The sequence below is a fragment of the Phyllobates terribilis genome, unplaced genomic scaffold (assembly GCF_046119375.1).
Source record: "Phyllobates terribilis strain yellow unplaced genomic scaffold, ASM4611937v1 Scaffold_2__4_contigs__length_985480577, whole genome shotgun sequence".
NCBI classification, from domain to species: domain Eukaryota; kingdom Metazoa; phylum Chordata; class Amphibia; order Anura; family Dendrobatidae; genus Phyllobates; species Phyllobates terribilis.
In genome coordinates this window covers 857538286-857561623 of record NW_027362762.1, presented here as the reverse complement: position 1 = coordinate 857561623, position 23338 = coordinate 857538286, and the positions used below count along the sequence as shown (strand labels likewise).

The 23338-nt window shown below is 44.0% G+C and overlaps 1 protein-coding gene across 1 annotated transcript in view; it reads right to left on the bottom strand.

The window, feature by feature from the left end:
- CPD (carboxypeptidase D) overlaps window positions 1-9835 on the bottom strand; it is a 78656-nt gene extending 68821 nt beyond the window's left edge. The window contains exons 1-2 of the mRNA XM_073667975.1: window positions 9086-9835; window positions 1831-2078 (exon numbers count right to left, since the gene is read on the bottom strand). Coding sequence (XP_073524076.1) covers window positions 1831-2078; window positions 9086-9723 — 886 coding nt within the window. The 5' untranslated portion in view covers window positions 9724-9835. The remainder of the gene's footprint in view (window positions 1-1830; window positions 2079-9085) is intronic.
- Between the last annotated feature and the right edge of the window lie 13503 nt (window positions 9836-23338).

Genomic DNA, 23338 nt, shown 5'->3' with positions numbered 1-23338 from the left:
CCTCTATCTGCGTTTATTGGTTCTCCGGGCACAGAGAGGCCAGAGGCTTTTTAAAATGATGGCCCCAATTCTTTAAGACTGGCATTCTGCATGTCAGTCTTGAGGAGGAGTGTGAAGGAGTAAGATGAGCCAAGTTCATTAAGAAGTGTGCGCCTCTGAATCATTTTGGTGCATCGTTCAGATACAAGAAACGCACTTCAGTCAGGGGTTGGAGACATTCCTGATGTAATTTGTTGTGAATTTGTACATTATGAGAAATTCGCCATCTATAGCTGGCCTCACCTCCTCTAAGCTCTGCCCACTGTTCAAAAAGTTGCCTTGATAGGTGTAAAAATGGCGCAAGTCACAAACTTTTTGTGGAACTATAAGAATTCTTGTGAAAGTTGCATAATGAACCAGGGCCTATGTTTTGTCTGCAATGCCACAGCGGTCATTGGAAGGTCCGTCAGTAATTATGATGTCCGTATTTATGGCATTAGTGATTAGGATCAGTGGTTAGCACTGCAGCCTTACAGCGCTGGGGTTCTGGGTTCAAATCACAACAAGGAAAACATCTGCAAGGAGTTTGTATGTTCTCCCCGAGTTTGTGTGCGTTTCCTCCGGGTTCTCTAGTTTCCTCCCACACTCCAAAGACATACTGATAGGGAATGTTGATTGTGAGCCCCAATGGGGACAGTGCTGATGAGGTCTGTAAATTGTCTGAATTGTAAAGCGATGCGGAATATGTTGGCGCTATATAAATAAAAAGATTATTTTTAGGATGCTCACTATTATACGGATAACCTTTCTATGGGTTGTGGAGGTCCGACACACAGCTTATAGATTCATGAGCAAATTATACCAGGAGACAACTCCAAAAGCTGATCCAGATTTTCAGCAAGTAAAAAAAATGTATTGCATGAAAAATGAAGCAGTATCCTAACGCACTTTATCTAGTCTTCACTTCCATCACTGCTTGTGGCAAGTGATTATTTCTGAAGGATGACGATCAGTCCTGTGATTGATGATCACTCGATTTCTAACACTCACTAGAATTGCCCTGTAATGAATACGTCGCTCAGGGACTTATCAGCTGAATTCAGTGTTACATTTCGTTGCTGTTTGTCCATGTGCCTGGACCATGCACAGTCTTACAATGTCCACTCAGTACCAACTGTGTTAGTATATGTAGGAGGCTGTTCTTGCTATATTTTGCATTTTAAATGGATTTTCTGGTTGTAGAAAAAAGCAAAGTTTCATATAAAAAAACAAAACAAACTGCACTTTACTCACCCTTCCCTGGTCCATAGCTGAATATCCACTTTGACAGAGCTGCTGCAGATCTCATGTCAGTGCTGTAGACAAACAGAGACCAGGACAGCTGTGGAGACTTCGTGCCGGACCCGGGGAAGGTGAGCAAAGCAAAAGTTTGTTATATTAAGCTTTACAAGGGGTGGGGTTAAACTTTTCTAAACCCAGAATAACCCTTTGAGGAGACGTGGTGATGTCACTGTCAAACATTACACATATTGATAAGACAGTCATCTATGTAAGCTGATCTCTTCTACAGGATATCCTGGTGGACTATGGTGAGTCACACAATATTCACCATCATCTCAAAGTGCAAACACATGCAACTACGCAAGCAGTGTCTCCGATGAGTAAGGACAGCGACATAATAATGCCTCCAGAACATCCACTTCTGCAGCTAATAGGAAGACGTCATCAGAATGAAAATCAATTACAAAACAAGCTCATTACAGGGTGTGACTGTGCCCACTACGTCAGCTCTTATAGACAATGCCCGGTCCATGTCCCTTTTGTATTTGGTAATAAAATCTGGTAATTTACCTTGGACATCGTACCAATGGGCTCCATTGGTAATCCCGTCTGGGAAATATTCCCCTTCTTCCCCCTTGCACCTCGGGTGTCCCGTCTTCATTATCGGGTGGTTGGATGCATAGGCCTTGGCCAGGTACTGGAATACTTTGTCATCTGAAGACTTGCTATAGAATCCGGTTTCTATGTGACTGCTGGAGTCGTCATAAGGATAACTGGCCACAACAGAGCCGCCATGGAGGTTACCAGAAAGTACAAACCTGAAGGGAAAAGAAAAAATAGTCATTATTATTTTAGAAGTATGCAATTATAATTACGAAAAGGGAAGTTGTCTGAAATACCCCTGAACCAGCCACACATCACCAAATATAATGCTCGGTTGGAGAATACAGCTTATCAGGGCAGTAAATAACTCCACACGTGGAAGAAACAAAATATGTGCCAATTTTCCAACATCTTGACAATCATTAAGGAGCCCATAAAGTTGCTTCTTCAGTCACCACCTACTGCACGTCTCCTGACTTCCCCATATACACGAACATTTGCCCAAACTGTCAACGGGAAGCGAGGAGAAACCCGCTGCCTCGCACCTCTGGTGACGGCTTTTCTACCCTGGAAACAATAGGTTTGGGCACTTACATTCAAACTGTCAACGAAGAGTCGGGAGACGACCATACATAACGGATGGTCACACAGCCCAGGCAAAAATCGGCAATTTCTGCCAATTTTAAAGGGAATCTGTCAGGTTTTTGCTATGCAATCTGAAAGCACCATGATGTAGGAGCAGAGACCCTGATTCCAGTGAAGTATCACTTACTAGGTTGGGTTTTGCTGTTTCAATACAATCAGTATTTTATCAGCAAGAGATGATTACTTGAGGACAATTGGCCTCATGCTGCCTAGTCCAACCACGCACCCAGCCCTGATTAGCAGCTGTCACTGCGCAATGTACATAGAAAGCTGTGGTTTCTCAATGACTGAGCTCTGCAGCAGAGAAAACTGACTATCATAAATGCTGCATCCAGTAAGCTAAGTGACAAATCACTGACATCAGGGTCTCTGTCCCTACATTATGCTGCTGTCAGATTCCCCTTTAATGTGTACGTGGGCTTCTAGCCAGTTCGATGATAAGTAGATGACGTGAGCGGCCTTTGCTGATAAGTCAGCTTTGTAAGGACTCGCACAGATCTTCACCTCATATATCCTGTAAGCCCATTGGAAAGTACACTTCTAGTGAAACTGGGCCAAACAAACCGCAAACCCTGATTCATTTCTTGTGAAATTTATGCAACAGGCTTTCCACACAATTTAACTAACAGAATTTTGTGGTATAAATCCACATCCTGATATTGAAAAATTAAAGGGCAATTCCACAATATCATATTTCAGTGGCTTAAAATTCAAAAATTGTCAAATTCAATCAGTTGCCTCACTCCTCATATGTCGCCCCAGGAATATCGGCATGTTGGAGGCTTTTGCTTACCTGGATGTCTATGGATATGTCCTATAGCTCTTTCATGACAGCACGCACATGCTCAGTAGATACCCACTATAGAAGAATAGCAGGTATCCTCTTACTTTGCATGCTCTGTGCACAAAGTGGAACTAGTCGCTGCGCCCACTCCTGTCAAAGGAAAAACAGCTATCCTGCTATCTGACTGCAGTGATAAATGCCAATCAACCCAACAGTGGGCATGATTGAAGAACAGCTGTGACCGCTCCGCGCTGCCACCGCCCAGACGACTAGAACAGAGGGGGTTAATTATGTCATTTTTCTCCTCTGACCGCTAAGTGCTAGCAATGACACAGACATGACCTGGGGGTAATTATAATCACTGTTCTGTCTTTGCTAAGATAGAGACTGCTGTACCAACAAGTTCTTTTGGAAAAAAAAACTCGATTTAAAGGTCATTTTTTGATGACACATACATTCACTTTAAAGAGAGAAAATGACTTTTTTGCACTAGGTAAAACTGGTTTTACAGCTTTTTCATATAATGGAAAAGAATAGTATGTGCCAAGGGCTAAAGTAATATTAGTAGATCACTGCAGGAAAAATATATTGCAGCTCTATGACAAAGTAGCAGCGCACTTTATGTACAGTCAGATATAAGAGGTTACATGAGATTCAGATCTGCCGCTGACAGGAGGAAATTAACTTTATTCCCCCCCAGCAGCCTGACTGTCAGTAATAGGGGTACGGCAGGCACGGTTTCCATCACCGCTCAGTGTGTAGAGAGCAGCGGCTGTAACCACACTCGGGCACTGACTGACAGCAGTCCTGGAAATGGGGGAAACTATGGCTCTGCTTAATAAATGAAGATCATGAAGACAGATTTCTTTCTACAAAATGTTGTCCAGCATTAAAACAATGACAACCTGAAATGTATGTTCAGCATACAGGGCTGTGGAGTCGGAGTCGTTGCCCATTTTGGTGGAGTTGGAGTTGGTATAAAATGGAACAACTCCGAAAATATAGAATAAATTGGGTACAGTAGTTCAATGCAGTTTGTAAGGAATATTTTTTCATAAGAATTAGGGAAAGTTATGAAATGTCCTATAAATGTCTGTCCTATTCCTCATCTAAGGGTCTAGACTTTAAGCTGAGAAAAATGTGTCCTACCGTAAATGTATCACTTAAACATGAGCCGTGTATGAGGGAGTCGGAGTCGTGGAGTCATGGAAATAGAGGAGTCGGAGTCGAAGGTTTGGCTTACCGACTCCACAGCCCAGTCAGTAAATGCACTCAATACTTGGTCGGGGCTCCTTTTGCATCAATTACTGCATCAATGCAGTGTGGCATGGAGGCGATCAGCCTGTGGCACTGCTGAGGTGTTATGGAAGCCCAGGTTGCTTTGATAGCAGCCTTCAGCTAATCTGCATTGTTGGGTCTGGTGTCCCTCATCTTCCACTTGACAATACCCCATAGATTCTCTATAATAGATTCTCTATGGGGTTAAGGTCAGGCGAGTTTGCTGGCCAATCAAGCACAGTGTTATTGTTGTGTGTAAACCAGGTATTGGTACTTTTGGCAGTGTGGACAGGTGCCGCGTCCTGCTGCAGAATGAAATTTCCATCTCCAAAAAGCTTGTCGGCAGAGGGAAGCATGAAGTGCTCTAAAATTTCCTGGTAGACGACTGCGCTGACTTTGGTCTTGATAAAACACAGTGGACCTACACCAGCAGATGACATGGCTCCCCAAACCATCACTGATTGTGGAAACTTCACACTAGACCTCAAGCAGCTTGGATTGTGGCCTCTCCACTCTTCCTCCAGACTCTGGGACCTTGATTTCCAAATGAAAATTGGAACTCTGGGACCTTGTGGAGTATGTCAATGACTGCCTTCTGGACATCTGTCAAGTCAGCAGTCTTCCCCATGATTGTGGAGCCTACTTTTTAAACACTTAGGAAGCAATTGCAGGTGCTTCTTGTTAATTATTTGCATTCACTGAGATAATGACTTTTGTGTTGTTATTGGTTGTAAGCCATAATCACTAACATTAACAGAAATAAACACTTGAAATAGATCACTCTGTTTGTAATGACTCTATATAATATATGAGTTTCACTTGTTGTACTGAAGAACCGAATTAACTTTTTGATGATATTCTAATTTTGTGAGATGCACCTGTACATGATTTTTCAGGGGGTTGTGGTGGTGGGGGGCAGGGGATTTTCAAAAAGTTGCCTTTAATAATTTGCAAACAGTGCATCTAAAACTGGGATTTCTAAATTAGACAACACCATTATAAGACAGTCACTGTCAGCATTGTTTCTTAATAGCATGTATTTGGGGCTAAGAATAATGTTTACAGATTTGGTTCAATCCAAAATTCAGTTTGGCTTTTACAAGATCGGTTTCCTTGTGCATTGCTAACAGAATAATGAGTTACCAGATAATCCATCAGTGAGCTCATTCTGACAGAACTGGTAACTCATCTCTTTTTCTGAGCTCCTCTCATCACCACATAGTTCAGCCTAACTTCTGATATGGTCTAGGTCTAGATTTTGGGTGGATCGATTTGTGGGACTCCAGCCCCCCTGCCGTCTCAGTAGTCTCTGGCTGATGGATGGGAGGCTGGCAAACCTCTTACATTCTGGGATCCCGGCACGGCTTTTGATTAGCTGGGCTGGCACGACATGATACTCAAAAAAAACACATATGCAAGATAAAATAAAAAGGACACAAGTCAGATGAATTTTCAAAGCTATTATTTACTTGTGTTAAGCAATCCAACAAGATAATATAAGTGCAAAAAAATATTTCACGGATACAAGGCAAACACTTGTCAGCCCTGAAGGCTATTCTGTGCATCATCAGCAGGGAGTCCTGTGGGACGATCCAAAGCAAATCCGGGAAGTGAGCAGCATCAGCTGTAGATACACCCAGGCTTTCATGGAGACATCATAAGTAGGGAATGGGAGTACAATCTTGCACCAGCTGCAATGTTTCTTGGGTCGACACCTTTTTAAGGCAATTTTTTTTGTACTTATCTTGTTGAAATGCTTACTACAAGTATATAATAGCAGCTTTGAAAATGTATTGTCCTTTTTATTTTTTTTAGTATATGGTTTGTGCGTTTTTTTGTGGCACAGCTACTGTGTCACCTTCCCTTTGTTTGTCTGGCATGACATGATGCACAGGTGACATCGCAATAGCCTGGCTAATCAAAAGCTGTGCCAGGGACCCCAGAAGGTAAGAGATCTGCGAGCCCCCACCCAATGGCCAGAGACCACTCTCCTGGCCGATGGAGTTGCGTACCGCCAACTCTCTCTATGGCCATAAATCAGCACAGAGAGCTCAGAAAAAGACAAAGTTACAAACTCCCTGTCAGGAGGAGCTCACTGACGGATTCTTAATTAATCTCTTTCTGCAACCAGCAATTTAAAAGGGAAACAAAACGCCTGTAAGAACCAACTGGCACAAAATAGTTAAACTCAAAATCTAATTTTTAGCAATGCATGTTAACTTAAAAAATATAAAAAGCCCCTAAAGGGGTCCAGGCAGTCCTCCTCTGATTATTGCATTACTGTGTGCATACTTTTATTACGTACTGATTTATACCACAGGTTTCTCTAAAAACAAAAGGGGGTAAAATATAGGATCAGACATCAATACCCAAGAATGTGTGACAGCTTGTGTGTCTATCAAGTATGAGAAGACTGGGTGAAGGGCTGACACCCAGAGGGATACAAGACTGGTTGTCAGTCACTGGCCTGAGAGATGATGCTAGCATGTACAGTAGGAGACCGCTGAGCCCAGTGATTGGCTGCAGAGGTTACCTAGATTTACAGCATCTCATCGCTGCAACAAAGCGAACAAAATCCCAGATAACACCTTTAAAGCCGTGTGCTTGAAAAAAAAAAATTCTCCAACATTTCAGTTTGGAGTAGCTCTGGCATTAGAAGACCTGGTTCACATAAAACCTACAGGGTGGTTATGGGAGACTATAATTATTAAGCGACGCTGACGCCCACAGGTTGTAGTAAATCATATGGACGACTCTTGTTCCCTACAAGAAAAAGCAAAGCACAGAAACTTACTAAAATGGTGGAATCTCAAGTGAATCTGATGGACAGTTGTCTTTTTCAACCATGGTAATATTTCAGGTAACTTTCTCCAACCAGCGGCATGATTGTGCTGCAGGAGCAAACTATCCGACTTCCCATGCTACAAGCAGAGGCGGCTCTGTCTCCTCACCCACGAGACCAGCCACCTCCGATAAGACTTCAAAGGTGACCGGTAACCAAGACAACAAGCAGGAAACTATAGAATTAAAAATCCCTCCGTTCTTGAGAAAGGAGAGGATTTGTAATAAGAGAAATTGCAAAATGGTTTGTTTTTAGAAGCACTTTGTAATTTTACCCATTTAACAAGATGAGACAATCCCTTTAAATCTGTTTGTTTTGTTTTTTTTACAATTTGATAGGTTTTTTTTATGTAGGGATATGAAAAATTACCACGTCCACAGCAGTCACTAGCCGTAATTTAAGATTCCCTTAATTTTTTACGCAAGCTGAGTCCCAAGAGGTCAGCCTCACACTACACCATCACTTTATGAGGTCAGAGGACCCCTTTAGTTTGCTTCCAATCACACTGTTTCTAGTGCACAGACATCTCAGACACACAAATTACAGCGGCAGTGCCACAGATGGTGACGGGCCATGTATATGCTATGGAGTCTTTAGCTGAGGGGGGCACGATGCTGAACACCCAACCCCTCGTCTGGCATCTGTCCACATCACCCGATGATATATCGGGAGATTTATAAAGGCTGAGCCCACCTCATACATAATAGGCTACGGCTGTTTAAGGCTACGTTCCCACGATGAGTATTTGATGCGTTGCAGATATTCTAAGTTAAATTTGGTTACTTGCCTTTTTTCTTCTTTTTTTTGCCTATTTTTGGTATTGGTTTTAAATAAAGCTTCATTGTTTTGGATACTCCTTGGTATTTTTGGCTTTTGAGAAAACTTTATTGATAAATGCACGGATTTCATGCGTATTTAATGCATTTCCACTAAAGAAACATAGTAAAAACGCATATATGTTTTTCTCCTAAGGCCACGACCCCACTATCAGTATTTGGTCAGTATTTTTTCTCAGGAGTGGGAGACAAAACCAGGTGAGGATCAGTCACAGAAAAGGTATAATAGAAACAAGTCACCAATTCTGCATTTATCACCCGCTCCTGGTTTTGGCTCCCACTCCTGAGAAAAAATACTGACCAAATACTGATAGTGGGGCCGTGGCTAAAGGATTTTCCTCGTTTCATTGAAGCCTATGGGTAAAATCCGCACATACAGCAATAGATGACATGATGCGGATTTCAAGACTCGAAACAAAACGGAAGAGAGAAAAAAAAAAAAAACTAAAAAACCCATTGGGCGTGAGATCTCTATAAGTCCAATCTGATTTGCTGGAGCTGGAAGACAATACCAGCATCAAAAATTAATATTAATTATGGGAACGTAGCCCAATGCAGCGGACCCCTGCCGGTAAGTGCTACGACTGGCACTGATCCCAGCAGATTAACCCCTTAGATACTGCAGTTTATGGCATCTAGATGTCACCCAATGACATTGGGTCGCAGTAACAATTGCAGGACCCTAACGGGCCGGCTAATGGCCGAAGCAGCGGATCTGGGCTGTGGGGCCCTTGGACCCCCATGGCGGCTCCTTTCCAGGGTCGGTGAGTGATGACCCCTGTACGGCGCGGTGGGATATGTCGCCACCATACAGCCCACAGTGGGCGCCCTCCTCACCGGTTCTCCTGGATCCACCTCATCATGGCCACCACCTCGGGCAGCTGCTGCGGATCCGGCGGCTGCTTGTTGGAGAACTGGTCCGGGAAGTTGCGGTTGAGGTCCAGGTGCCGGCCGTTGTCCCTGCCGCCCTTCTCCCCCGAGCAGTCGCCCTCCTGGGCCGCCTCGAAGCCGTCCGGGTTGAGGCTGGGCACGATGTAGATGTCGGTGGTGTTGACGAGCTGTGTGACCCGCGGGTCGCGGCCGTAGCTCTCCAGGAGGAGTTGCAGGAGGTACACCAGCACCTGGCGGGACACCGTCTCATCCCCGTGCATGTTCCCCACATACTTGAACTGCGGCCGGTCCGGGGGCGCCGTGTCGGGGTCCACGGTCACCCGCATCACCCACAGCTCCCGGCCCTGCACGGACACGCCGAGGCTGGAGAGCCGGCACAGCTCCGGGTACTCCTGTGCCAGGGAGTGCAGCCGCTCGCCCAGCTCCTTGTGGTGGTAGTAGTGGTTGTACATCTCCGGCCTTTCCTCCATCTCCTTCTTAATGTGTGCGGGCAGCACCGCGGACAACACCAGGACCACGAGACAAACCGGGAGCCATCGCCCGGAACTCGCCATCCTGCCCCAGCCAGCCAGAACAGCTGCCATCTCTCCGTCACCCCCACCTCCCGACTTCCTGCCTGCACCTAGCAACCAACCCACTAGCTTAGAGACCCTCTTTTCCGGTTTTCATGCCCCACTTCCGGCGGCTCTGACATTATGGCTGAGCATGTCTTGCCCCACTTCCGGCTTTTCATATGATTGACAGCTCTAGCAGGACCTCCCCTGTTTTGACGTATGATAACAACACATACCCACGCTAGGCGGTAAGACACGCCCATAGAGTGACAATATCCAATAGTGACCGGGGGGCGGGGCCTGTTAGAACGGTGTCCTGTCCTGCAGCTTAAAGAAATCAGAACGTCACTGCAGGGAGCGCCTATGTGCTGAGTGTGCACTGAGCCCGGTGCTGCAGGGGCCGTGTTCACACTAGCAGCAGTTCTGTGCACACTGAACGGCGGGGCCTCATTGATTATAATTATCATAGGGCCCGTTTGGTGCTCCATGATACTGCAGGACTTGTTTGGCTACTTTCAGGCAGTCAGCATACCTCACAGCTGATGAAGACCAGAAAGAGAGACAAATTAGGCTATGTGCCCACGATGCAGAAATGAAGCAGAAAATTTCTGCATCTCCCTGGCAGAAAAAAACGCATGCAGATTGTGCATGCATTTTTCCTGTGGAATACATGCGGATTCACATGCGTTTCCGCATGCAGATTGACAAGCGCTTTCCAGGCGATAGCATCAGTTGGAAAGTGCTTGACAGCTAGGTCACACTGTATAAATCCATGCAAACGGCATGGATTTATATAGTGTGAACCGTAAAAATGAAAACAAATAAAGCTATACTCACCCCCGATGCCCCTGTGTGTGCTGCAGCGCTGGTTCCTGGATGCCGGCATCTCGCGAGACAGAGCGGTGAAGGGCCTGCGGTCACATGACTGTGACGTCACCGCAGGTCCTCAAGCGATGCCGGCATTCAGAGAGAAGCCGCCGGACAGGTGAATATAAACTTTATTTGTTATTTTATTCTTTTTTTTACAGGTACAATGGTACCCAGGTCTGGATGAGAGTCTCCTCTCCTCCAGAATTGGGTACCATCCGCACATAGAGACGCATAGAAGCCGCTTGTAAAAATGTACAGTCGCGGTTTCTATGCGTCTCAATGCAAGTCAATGGCGGGAGTTCCGCCGCGCTTCCGCAAAATTAAATGACATGCTGCGGATTTTTGTCCGCAGCATAAACGCTGCGGAAAAATCCGCAGCATGTGCATAGAACATGCGGAATCCCCTTGGGGACCATGGGGTGCGGATTACCTAGCGTTTAACAAGCGTTTACGCTGCGGAAATTCCGCAGCATAAACGCTTGAAAAACGCTACGTGAGCACACAGCCTAAAGTGCCCATGATGCAGAAATGCTGCATATTTTTTCCGCTTCTCCCTGGCAGGAAAAACGCATGCAGATTTTACATGCGTTTTTCCAGCCAGGTAGAAGCGTTTGTCAAGCATTTTTGCATGCGGGTTATCAAGCACTTTCCAAGGCATTTTAGCATCACTTGGAAAGTGCTTGACAACTTGGTCACACTATATAAATCCATGCAACCAGCATGGATTTATATAGTGTGACCAAGTAATAGTTTAAAAAAAATAAGAAGAATGATAAAAAATAAAGATTATACTCACCTTCCGATGGCCCCCGGTCTCCTTCTCAGCTCCGTTCGGTCTCCTCGGTCTCTCGCGGTGGTGTGAAGGACCTGCGATGATGTCATTGAGTCATGTGACAGGTCACGCGACCGCCGACATCAGGTCCTCACACCACCGCGAACCGCCCAACACATCGCACGCATCGCTGAGGAGGCCGGGGGACATCGGAAGGTAAGTATAATCTTTATTTTTTATTTTACTCTTTTTTTTACAGGTACTATGGTACCCGGGTCTGGAGGAGAGTCTCCTCTCCTCCAGCCCTGGGTACCATCCACACATTGAACCGTGTGATATCCGCTTGTGCAGATGCAGTGATGCGGAAGTCACGCGGTCCAATGCAAGTCAATGGCGGCGATTATGCTGCGTGTCCGCAAAATTAATGGACATGCTGCGGATTGTTCCACAATGATGATCCGCAGTGGAAATTTCCGCAGCATATGCACAGCACATGCGGATTATCATTGGGGACCATGGGGCACGTATTACCAAGTGTTTTTTAAGCGTTTTCGCTGCGGAAATTCCGCGGCAGAAACGCTTGAAAAACGCATAGTGGGCACGCAGCCTTATTCTGCACTGGAACAGATTTTGGCTTATGCGCCTGACCTCACCCAAATCAACCCACATTTACCATTCCTTTCTCCCGTAGCAGGAGGAGTTGTCAGAGGGGCGCTGGCAGTGAGGGAAATTAAGCAAACTGCAGGGCGTAGAGCCAAATCAAGGACTGTCCTCTGTATCCGGGACAGATGGGACTAGAGATGAGCGGATCGATTCACGGGACTGCAGTCCAGCGTCCAGATCAGTGGCACCTGGTGGCTGGACGGGACGCCGTGAATCTCGTACCGGTGCGGCTTTTGATCACCCAGGGCCGGAGCGACATCATTTGTGCGTCCTGATCATCTCTAGTTGGGACCTGTTTTTTTTCTTCCCTCTTTCACAGTCAGAGCCGCCAGTACTTGCTCATCTTTATTTAGCTTCACTATATGACATCCGGCTTCTGGTGTTTATCAGGCCATGTTCATAAGTTGCAGAAATACTGTGTTCTTGTTTTCTGCAGGCGTCCGCACCAAACTACACAGTGACAAGCTTCTCTGATTCTTGATATATTTTTTATGCCTTTTTTTCCTCCTTATTTGATGCGTTTCTGGAGCAGATGTGAAGCCACGTTTTTAATGTGTTTTTATAGGACAGAAAAGCTTTGATTCTGCATTTAAAAAAGTATCTGAAGTTTTTTACATGTTTTTTTTTAGGCTAATTAGGGGCCTCCAGAGGAAAAAAAAATGCACCAAAACAGCAGAATTCACCACATCTTTAGACCACAGGGGGCGCAGTTTTCATGAAATCACATCCACTTTGCTTGGGTAGTTAAAGAAGTTGTTCACTACTTGGACAACCCCTGTTCATACCCCACGCTTGGCCCACGATACAATAAAAAACCTTATACTCACCTCCCGTTCCCGCGGTGTCGGCGCTACCGGGGCTCCAGTGTAGTTGTTGTGACAGCTGACCCCGGCGCCCAATCAGAGCTGGCGTCACTGTCCTCACCTCCTGTTGAATTGAACATGAAGAGGAAGTTGGAGATCAGCCGCAGCCCGGACTTCCTCTTCATGTTCAATTTGTTCGAAAGTGAAGACAGTGACGCCAGCGCTGATTGGGCGCCAGGGTCACGTGTCACAAAACCGTATGATAGCCCCGGGACCGCGAGTGCCGACACCGCTGGAATGGCATCGGCAAGGAAGGCGAGAATTCCCGGGAGATGTGGTATGATCAGACCATGTTCCTGCACGGTCAGACACAGCCATTACACAGTACATAGCAGGGGCACATTTATAAGATTATCTCAGCACAGGAACATTTTATTTACACACATCCAATTGTGGAAATTATTATTATTACAAGATCTATTGATTAATATCTATTATTACAAGATCTATTGATTAAAATTATCTTTTGTTAGTGGGAAAACCACTTTAATGAGCTCAGAAATGGTGCAGAAAATCTGCAACATCAAATACTCATTGTGGGAACATAGCCTTTTATGGAAAAAAAGGACAATCACGTCTGCAAATTGCTCATGTGGCTTACACCGCTCCGTGTGCCCATCCGCAGTGCAGAGAGGTGCCAGAGCTGTCTTTACATTATTACAGTCTGATAGGTCATGTTCATTTGTTCAGTATTTGGTCAGTATTTTACATCAGTATTTGTAAGCCAGTGTCAGTGTGTTTAGGGCTGGGGATTTAGTAGATTGGGCAGCACTCTAAAGTGAGGGCTGTCAATCACTGTAAGGGGGGTGGGGTGGAAGATGGTAATTGAAGGAGCAGAATGTTGCACTGAACCCTTGACCAAACTTAGGGAGCACAGAAGACCCCTCATTTACATATCTCGTAAAACTCTTTTTATATCAAACTAAATCACTAAAATCTAGCTTAGAAATATGATTTTTAAGGCGGCTCAGTCACTTATAGGAGGGGACTAAACGGTTCAATTTTGAGGGTGACCGACTCCTGTCAAAATCAGCACCATAGGTCAATTTCCATGCAGAAAAAAGCTTCCCAACTTGTGGATGAGATTTGTTAAAATGACATCCTCACGCCTGGTTCTGTAACCTGCAGGTAAAATTCACAACATTTATGGTTCATATGAATTTATCTCCAACACCTGCAAAAATGCATGCAATAAAATGTGAATTGTTCTGTGATTGGTCTTTGCTCGCCCCCTGGTGGTACAAAGTGTTATTATTCTTTCTTTGTCTAATTTTAACAATAAAGCCAAAGTAATGCAATGTCTATGTCACATGAAGACAACCATTCAATAGACAACCACTCAACCAGAACCCCCTTTATGAGCCAGAATGGAGAGCCATGTCATGTATGGAAAAAGAAGGCATTTGATAACAGTACAATGTGGCATAGTACGAATGTTGAAGCATGACTGTGTGTTCACACAGAGGTTTTTGTAACGTGGATATTGAGGAGGCTCTGCGTCAAAATCTAGTTGAAATACTCTTTGGATACTTATTTTTTTATTTTGAAGAGGATCTACATGGAAGAGTCAAACACACCCTAAATGTACAAAACATTGGATTTTGCTACCAGGGTGCAGGGGCAGATTCCAGAAAAATTCAAAAGCCTAACAGCACCCCCTCCTCAGACCCTTATTGTGATGTTAAAGAGAACCTGTCACCAGGTCAAAAGTAGCCTATTTCTGCTCTTATTTTATTCTTGCGGAGTAGTTTATTTTTTTGTACCATACGGTTCCAAAGATATGGACCTCTTTATTTACTGCTAATTTATATGGTCTTTACTAAGGGGAAGTGGCTCACAGGATCCTCTGGGGCATGTCTTTAGGTTGCTCTGTATTATTACCCTCTTTAGGCACACCCTCTTGGTAAAGAGCATAAAAATTAGCAAAAAATAAAAAGGCTCATTTGTCTGGACCCGTATGCCAGATTAAAAAAAGGAATACTCAATGAAACAGCGGGAATTAAATAAAAGAAAAAAATAGTCAGTTTTGACTTGGTAAATAAAGAAGTTCACATTCACAGCACTGGAACACCAGGATACAGTTTATATCTTTTATATATATATTGTTATGATCAGCAACATAACAATGTTCTTGTTTTCTGCAGGCGTCCGCACCAAACTACACAGTGACAAGCTTCTCTGATTCTTGATATATTTTTTATGCCTTTTTTTCCTCCTTATTTGATGCGTTTCTGGAGCAGATGTGAAGCCACGTTTTTAATGTGTTTTTATAGGACAGAAAAGCTTTGATTCTGCATTTAAAAAAGTATCTGAAGTTTTTTACATGTTTTTTTTTAGGCTAATTAGGGGCCTCCAGAGGAAAAAAAAATGCACCAAAACAGCAGAATTCACCACATCTTTAGACCACAGGGGGCGCAGTTTTCATGAAATCACATCCACTTTGCTTGGGTAGTTAAAGAAGTTGTTCACTACTTGGACAACCCCTGTTCATACCCCACGCTTGGCCCACGATACAATAAAAAACCTTATACTCACCTCCCGTTCCCGCGGTGTCGGCGCTACCGGGGCTCCAGTGTAGTTGTTGTGACAGCTGACCCCGGCGCCCAATCAGAGCTGGCGTCACTGTCCTCACCTCCTGTTGAATTGAACATGAAGAGGAAGTTGGAGATCAGCCGCAGCCCGGACTTCCTCTTCATGTTCAATTTGTTCGAAAGTGAAGACAGTGACGCCAGCGCTGATTGGGCGCCAGGGTCACGTGTCACAAAACCGTATGATAGCCCCGGGACCGCGAGTGCCGACACCGCTGGAATGGCATCGGCAAGGAAGGCGAGAATTCCCGGGAGATGTGGTATGATCAGACCATGTTCCTGCACGGTCAGACACAGCCATTACACAGTACATAGCAGGGGCACATTTATAAGATTATCTCAGCACAGGAACATTTTATTTACACACATCCAATTGTGGAAATTATTATTATTACAAGATCTATTGATTAAAATTATCTTTTGTTAGTGGGAAAACCACTTTAATGAGCTCAGAAATGGTGCAGAAAATCTGCAACATCAAATACTCATTGTGGGAACATAGCCTTTTATGGAAAAAAAGGACAATCACGTCTGCAAATTGCTCATGTGGCTTACACCGCTCCGTGTGCCCATCCGCAGTGCAGAGAGGTGCCAGAGCTGTCTTTACATTATTACAGTCTGATAGGTCATGTTCATTTGTTCAGTATTTGGTCAGTATTTTACATCAGTATTTGTAAGCCAGTGTCAGTGTGTTTAGGGCTGGGGATTTAGTAGATTGGGCAGCACTCTAAAGTGAGGGCTGTCAATCACTGTAAGGGGGGTGGGGTGGAAGATGGTAATTGAAGGAGCAGAATGTTGCACTGAACCCTTGACCAAACTTAGGGAGCACAGAAGACCCCTCATTTACATATCTCGTAAAACTCTTTTTATATCAAACTAAATCACTAAAATCTAGCTTAGAAATATGATTTTTAAGGCGGCTCAGTCACTTATAGGAGGGGACTAAACGGTTCAATTTTGAGGGTGACCGACTCCTGTCAAAATCAGCACCATAGGTCAATTTCCATGCAGAAAAAAGCTTCCCAACTTGTGGATGAGATTTGTTAAAATGACATCCTCACGCCTGGTTCTGTAACCTGCAGGTAAAATTCACAACATTTATGGTTCATATGAATTTATCTCCAACACCTGCAAAAATGCATGCAATAAAATGTGAATTGTTCTGTGATTGGTCTTTGCTCGCCCCCTGGTGGTACAAAGTGTTATTATTCTTTCTTTGTCTAATTTTAACAATAAAGCCAAAGTAATGCAATGTCTATGTCACATGAAGACAACCATTCAATAGACAACCACTCAACCAGAACCCCCTTTATGAGCCAGAATGGAGAGCCATGTCATGTATGGAAAAAGAAGGCATTTGATAACAGTACAATGTGGCATAGTACGAATGTTGAAGCATGACTGTGTGTTCACACAGAGGTTTTTGTAACGTGGATATTGAGGAGGCTCTGCGTCAAAATCTAGTTGAAATACTCTTTGGATACTTATTTTTTTATTTTGAAGAGGATCTACATGGAAGAGTCAAACACACCCTAAATGTACAAAACATTGGATTTTGCTACCAGGGTGCAGGGGCAGATTCCAGAAAAATTCAAAAGCCTAACAGCACCCCCTCCTCAGACCCTTATTGTGATGTTAAAGAGAACCTGTCACCAGGTCAAAAGTAGCCTATTTCTGCTCTTATTTTATTCTTGCGGAGTAGTTTATTTTTTTGTACCATACGGTTCCAAAGATATGGACCTCTTTATTTACTGCTAATTTATATGGTCTTTACTAAGGGGAAGTGGCTCACAGGATCCTCTGGGGCATGTCTTTAGGTTGCTCTGTATTATTACCCTCTTTAGGCACACCCTCTTGGTAAAGAGCATAAAAATTAGCAAAAAATAAAAAGGCTCATTTGTCTGGACCCGTATGCCAGATTAAAAAAAGGAATACTCAATGAAACAGCGGGAATTAAATAAAAGAAAAAAATAGTCAGTTTTGACTTGGTAAATAAAGAAGTTCACATTCACAGCACTGGAACACCAGGATACAGTTTATATCTTTTATATATATATTGTTATGATCAGCAACATAAACTAGGGAAAAAAGGGGAGAGCTGTCCCTACAGTAAGACTAATCTGAGTCCCTACGTTGTAGCGGGCGACCTGTTCCTTGTGAACAGACCCGCCTTCGTCCTCGGCTAGTCTGAATGGAGACCTATAGAGAAAAGGAGGGATCCCTAAAAGAACTAAGGACTGGGACAAAAAATGGGACACCTCCTAACAGAAGTTGTTGCAGAGCAAAAGATAAACTGACAAAAGTACTAGAGACCCAGAGGACCAAGCAAACTAGAGATAGATAGGCACAAAAGCACCTGGCTAGAAAGACAGTCTAAACAACACTGAAGTCCAGCAAGGCCAGAAGGGCGGAGCTGGAATATATAGGAAGATGGTCACGTGACCGCAAAACACAAGAAAGAAACAAAAACTAACAGGAGGGTTCTAACAGTACCCCCTCTTTTATGAGGATCCTCCGGATCCTCCAGGCCCAGGCCTATCCGGAAATCTCCTGTGAAAAGCTCTGACAAGTCTAGGGGCAGAGACATCATCCGCCTTAACCCAGGAGTTATCCTCGGGACCGAAACCTTTCCAAGCGATGAGATACTGCAATATCCCTCTATGCTCTCTGGAATTCAGGATACGAGAAATTTTATATTCGCAGTCTTCCACCACAGGAGGAACTGTGACAGTGGCCTCCCTATCCGATACATCAGCCTTTTTCAACAAGGAAACATGAAACACAGGATTAATCCTCCAGGAGGAGGGAACCTCCAACCTAACAGCAGACTGGTTAACCACCTGAAGCTCCTTAAATGGCCCCACAAACTTCGGACCCAATTTTTTAGAGGGAATCCTCAACCGCAGATTCTTTGAGGACAACCAAACCATGTCACCCACAGTAAACAAAACCTCTTTACGTTTCCTGTTAAAATACTTCTTGGACTTTTTGTTAGCCTCTTGAAGGTTACAACGTACATTAGTCCAAACTCTCTCCAAATCACCGGAAAAATTCTCCTCCTCCGGCACCGCCGACCCCAATTTGGAGAACGAACCAAAAGACGGATGTCTCCCAGTACAACAAAAAAAAAGGAGAACACCCAGCAGAGGAGGATGTATGGTTGTTAAGAGCAAATTCTGCGAGTGGCAGAAACTCAGACCACCCCTCTTGATTGTCTGGCACAAAACAACGCAAAAACTGCTCAACATCCTGGTTCTTTCTTTCAGTCTGTCCATTAGACTCAGGATGATAACCAGACGAAAATGACAAATGGACTCCCAGCCTGTCACAAAAAGCACGCCAAAAGCGAGCCACAAACTGAGGTCCCCTATCAGAAACAATGTCGGTGGGAACGCCATGGAGCCTGACAATTTCCTTAACAAACGCCTTAGCGAGTGTCTTAGCGCAGGGTAGCTTAATGAATGGAACCAAATGACACATCTTACTAAAACGGTCCACGACCACCCAGATGACAGTGAAACCCTCGGACACAGGAAGTTCAGTAATAAAATCCATTGCCAAATGCGTCCAAGGCGCACTAGGAACCTCCAGAGGGCAAAGCAACCCCGCAGCAGGGGTATGGGAAGCCTTTGACCTAGCTCACACAGTACATTGATGCACCCACTTGATGACTTTCTTCTGCCACCCAGGCCACCAAAAACTGCGACTGATAAGTCTCTTAGTTTCCGAAATTCCTGGATGACCTGCTAACCGAGACTCATGATACTCCACAAAGAAATCTCTCCTAGAGGTTCTAGGCACAAACAACCTCCCATGAGGAGTGTTAGATGGGACATCTTCTTGGGCTTTCAGAATCCCTTCTTCCAAAACGGAGTCCAATGCTGCTACCACAACTCCTTCCTGTAAAATGCTCTCCTCCTCCTTGGTACCAACCATGGGAGAAAAGCTGCGAGATAAAAGCATTGGCTTTAGCATTCTTAGTACCAGGGATATAGGTAACAGAAAAATTAAACCGAGAAAAAAAAAGTGCCCACCTAGCTTGACGGGCATTCAAGCGTTTCGCAGCATCCAGATAGATAAAATTCTTATGATCTGTGAAAACCTGAACAGGAAATTTAGCACCTTCCAAGAAATGACGCCAATGTTCAAACGCAAGTTTAATAGCCAGCAATTCCCGATTACCAACATCGTAATTCAGTTCGGCTTCTGAAAATTTTTTCGAAAAAAAAGAACAGGGATGTACTCCATCCTTGTTCTCCTGAGACAAAACTGCACCGACCCCCACTGATGAAGCATCGACCTCGACCAAAAAAGGCTTGGTCTCATCAGGCTGCATAAGGATAGGGGCAGAACTGAACCTCTCCTTGAGATACACAAAAGCTTCAATGGCCTCAGTAGTCCACTGGACCGTATTCGCACCTTTCCTGGTGAGATCGGTCAGTGGCTTAACAATTATAGAAAAATTCTTAATGAATTTCCTGTAATAATTGGCGAAACCCAAAAATCTCTGTATCGATTTCAAACCAATAGGCCTAGGCCATTCCTGCACAGTCTGAACCTTCACCGGGTCCATCTCAAAGCCCTCGCTGGAGACAATGTAGCCCAAAAAACTAATTCTCTGCACAGCGAACTCACATTTCTCCAGCTTAGCAAAAAGTGAATTATCACTCAATAACTGCAACACCTCACGAACGCTCTGGCAATGGGACTCCAGATCTGGTGAATAAATCAGAATGTCATCCAAATACACAACCACATTCTTGCCAATCAAAAGTCTCAGGATGTCATTAATAAGGTTCTGAAAAAACGCGGGTGCATTGGTAAGACCGAAGGGCATCACCAGATTCTCAAAATGACCTACCGGAGTGTTAAAAGCAGTTTTCCATTCATCACCCTCCTTCATTCGTAACAAATTGTATGCCCCCCGGAGATCAATTTTAGAGAACCACTTGGCCCCCACTAACTGGTTAAACAAGTCTGGAATTAACGGCAAGGGGTAGGAATTGCGTACGGTAATCTTATTAATTTCACGAAAGTCCAGACATGGACGTAAACCAAATCTTCCTGCAATGAGGTACTCCCTGAAAGAAATACTCCCTTAGAGTTCAAACAGGCAATATGGGCGTAACTGACCTTTTTTTTTCTTTACTTAAACAAAGCTCACAGTTCTTAATCAAATGGCCAGATTTACCACAATAAAAACACAATCCCTTGGAAAACCTGCAGTCTCTTTCCTGAGAGCGGAGTGACATCGCCCCAACCTCCATCGGTTCTCCGCCGTCCGAGCAGACCCTCTGGGATCTAGGAGCTGCCATTGCAGGAATTTTTTCATCATAAACCCTGGCACGTAGTCTCCTGTCCACACGTATAGCTAATTGCATGGCTTCTTGCAAGGTTTCAGGTGCAGGAAATGCAATCAGCAGATCCTTAACCCTTTCACTTAGACCAGCAAGAAAAAAAACATTTTAATGCCGAATCATTCCATTTCACTTCTGAGGACCACCTTCTGAAGTGTGTACAATAATTTTCAACATCACCTGACCCCTGATTCAAACGTCTCAGTTCTGTCTCAGCAGATGAGACTCGATCAGGATCGTAATACAATAGCCCCATAGCAGAAAAAAAATCCTCCACTGACCTAAAACACGGATCATTAGGTTGGAGAGAAAAGGCCCTCCCCTGTGGTTCCTTGCGCAAAGGTGCCATGATAATCCCAATGCGCTGTGATTCATTCCCAGAGGACTTTGGTCTCAAACGAAAATATAATAAACAAGGATTTTTAAAGGAAAAAAAATCTTGTTGTTTACCATCAAAAATATCAGGGAGTCCTACCTTCGGTTCCACAAAATGCGCTCCAGGACAGCTACTCACGTGTTGCCGGAGCTCGGACACCTCCAGAGACAATCCCTGCAAGCGTTGAGCCAAATCTTGAACAGAAATCATACTGATCCCCGGATTTCTTTCCTTAAAGTTTTTTTTTTTTTTGTTTGGGCTGGACTTACTGTTATGATCAGCAACATAAACTAGGGAAAGAAGGGGAGAGCTGTCCCTACAGTAAGACTAAGCTGAGTCCCTACGTTGTAGCGGGCGACCTGTTCCTTGTGAACAGACCTGCCTTCGTCCTCGGCTAGTCTGAACGGAGACCTATAGAGAAAGGGAGGGGTCCCTAAAAGAACTAAGGACTGGGACAAAAAATGGGACACCTCCTAACAGAAGTTGTTGCAGAGCAAAAGATAAGCTGACAAAAGTACTAGAGACCCAGAGGACCAAGAACTGACAGAGATAGGCATAAAAGCACCTGGCTAGAGAGACAGTCTAAACAACACTGAAGTCCAGCAAGGCCAGAAGGGCGGAGCTGGAGTATATAGGAAGATGGTCACGTGACCGCAAAACACAAGATAGAAACAAAAACAAACAGGAGGGTTCTAACATATATAATATATATATTATATATATATATATATATATATATATATATATGTGTGTGTGTTAAGCAGAAAAAGAAGATCCATACGTGTTTTAACCACCCCAGAATATAACATAGTTGAGACACAATGTGATGACTAAAAGACTTCATAATTTATTAAATATATTCAAGAAGACACACATTGTATAAATTCCATATAAAATTAGACATAACATGGGTAGGTGAGGCAACAGAGGGTAGATAGAGACACAGTTGGTATCAATTTTAACCAGACCTACAACATATGAGGTCAAACAGCTTTAACCAATACAATTCATTAATAACAGTAACGTGTGTTGAAACAATCACAGTGACATTAGTCATATGACCTATGTAAGTTCAATGTAAAAAATCAAAAGTCATGCACTCCAACACACAGTAATGCAAATATCACATAGGTTAAGCTGAATAGAGCATACTTAGTAATAGGGAGGGGATAACCAACAGCGTCAGGGAAGGCCCCGACAGGTGTCTCCGTACTTCCTCAGGGGGCAGTGGTGGGGTGTGTGTGGATACAGGGCCTCTTATATATGTGAGCCAAAAGGAAATGAGTGGGCCCTAACCAATGATGGCGCATAGCGCCGCGCGCCCCCGGACATTGGTGACAGCGGCGCGGTCTCAGGCGGCGTCCCGGAAGAGGGGAACGCCCCCATTGACGTCACATATTCCGGGACTCCGTTCCTCAGAGGCCGCATCAAGAAGTGCTGACAAGGAATATATAAGGCATATAATTGTTTGGAGGAGAGGCTACAACCAACTGGGTGTGACCCCAATTAGTATGTATGTATCAGCCTTTCCCATACCGAGAAAATCTCAACATTATTACTGCTAGTTACCTTGATGCTCCATATAGACAGAGTATACATAGAACATGAATTAAAAAACATAAATATGTGAATATGTGAATATAAAAAGAAAAAAATATTTTTTTTCTGTATACAATGGTGATTATAAATTACACAGTGAAAAAGCCAAGTTGAGCAATAGAAACAGATCACAATATATTATATGATATGTGCCATACCTGTACCTATACAGGAAATAACAGGATATAGATAAACAAATAATTTTTTTTAGGGTAAATTAGAATAGGGGTCAATTTAAAACTTATAGGAACATAAGCTATGTAGTTGGAAAAAAACAAAAAAAATCCCTCCCCGAAAAAAACAAAAACTTGTCTGTTCCCTTCTTCTTAGTTCTTTATTACACTATGGTCCCGTACTAGTATTGTGTAATTAGATCTAACCTACTATTTAAACCATGTGGGATACGTGTGTCTAACAAGAAAATCCACTTACTTTCTCTTTTTAACACCAATTTCTGTATATCACCACCTCTGGCAGGTTTAAACACCTTTTCTATAAAGGTGTTTCCTAATGTGTTTTTTCAAAGCGCCCATCCTGCATCCAACGTATTGCACATT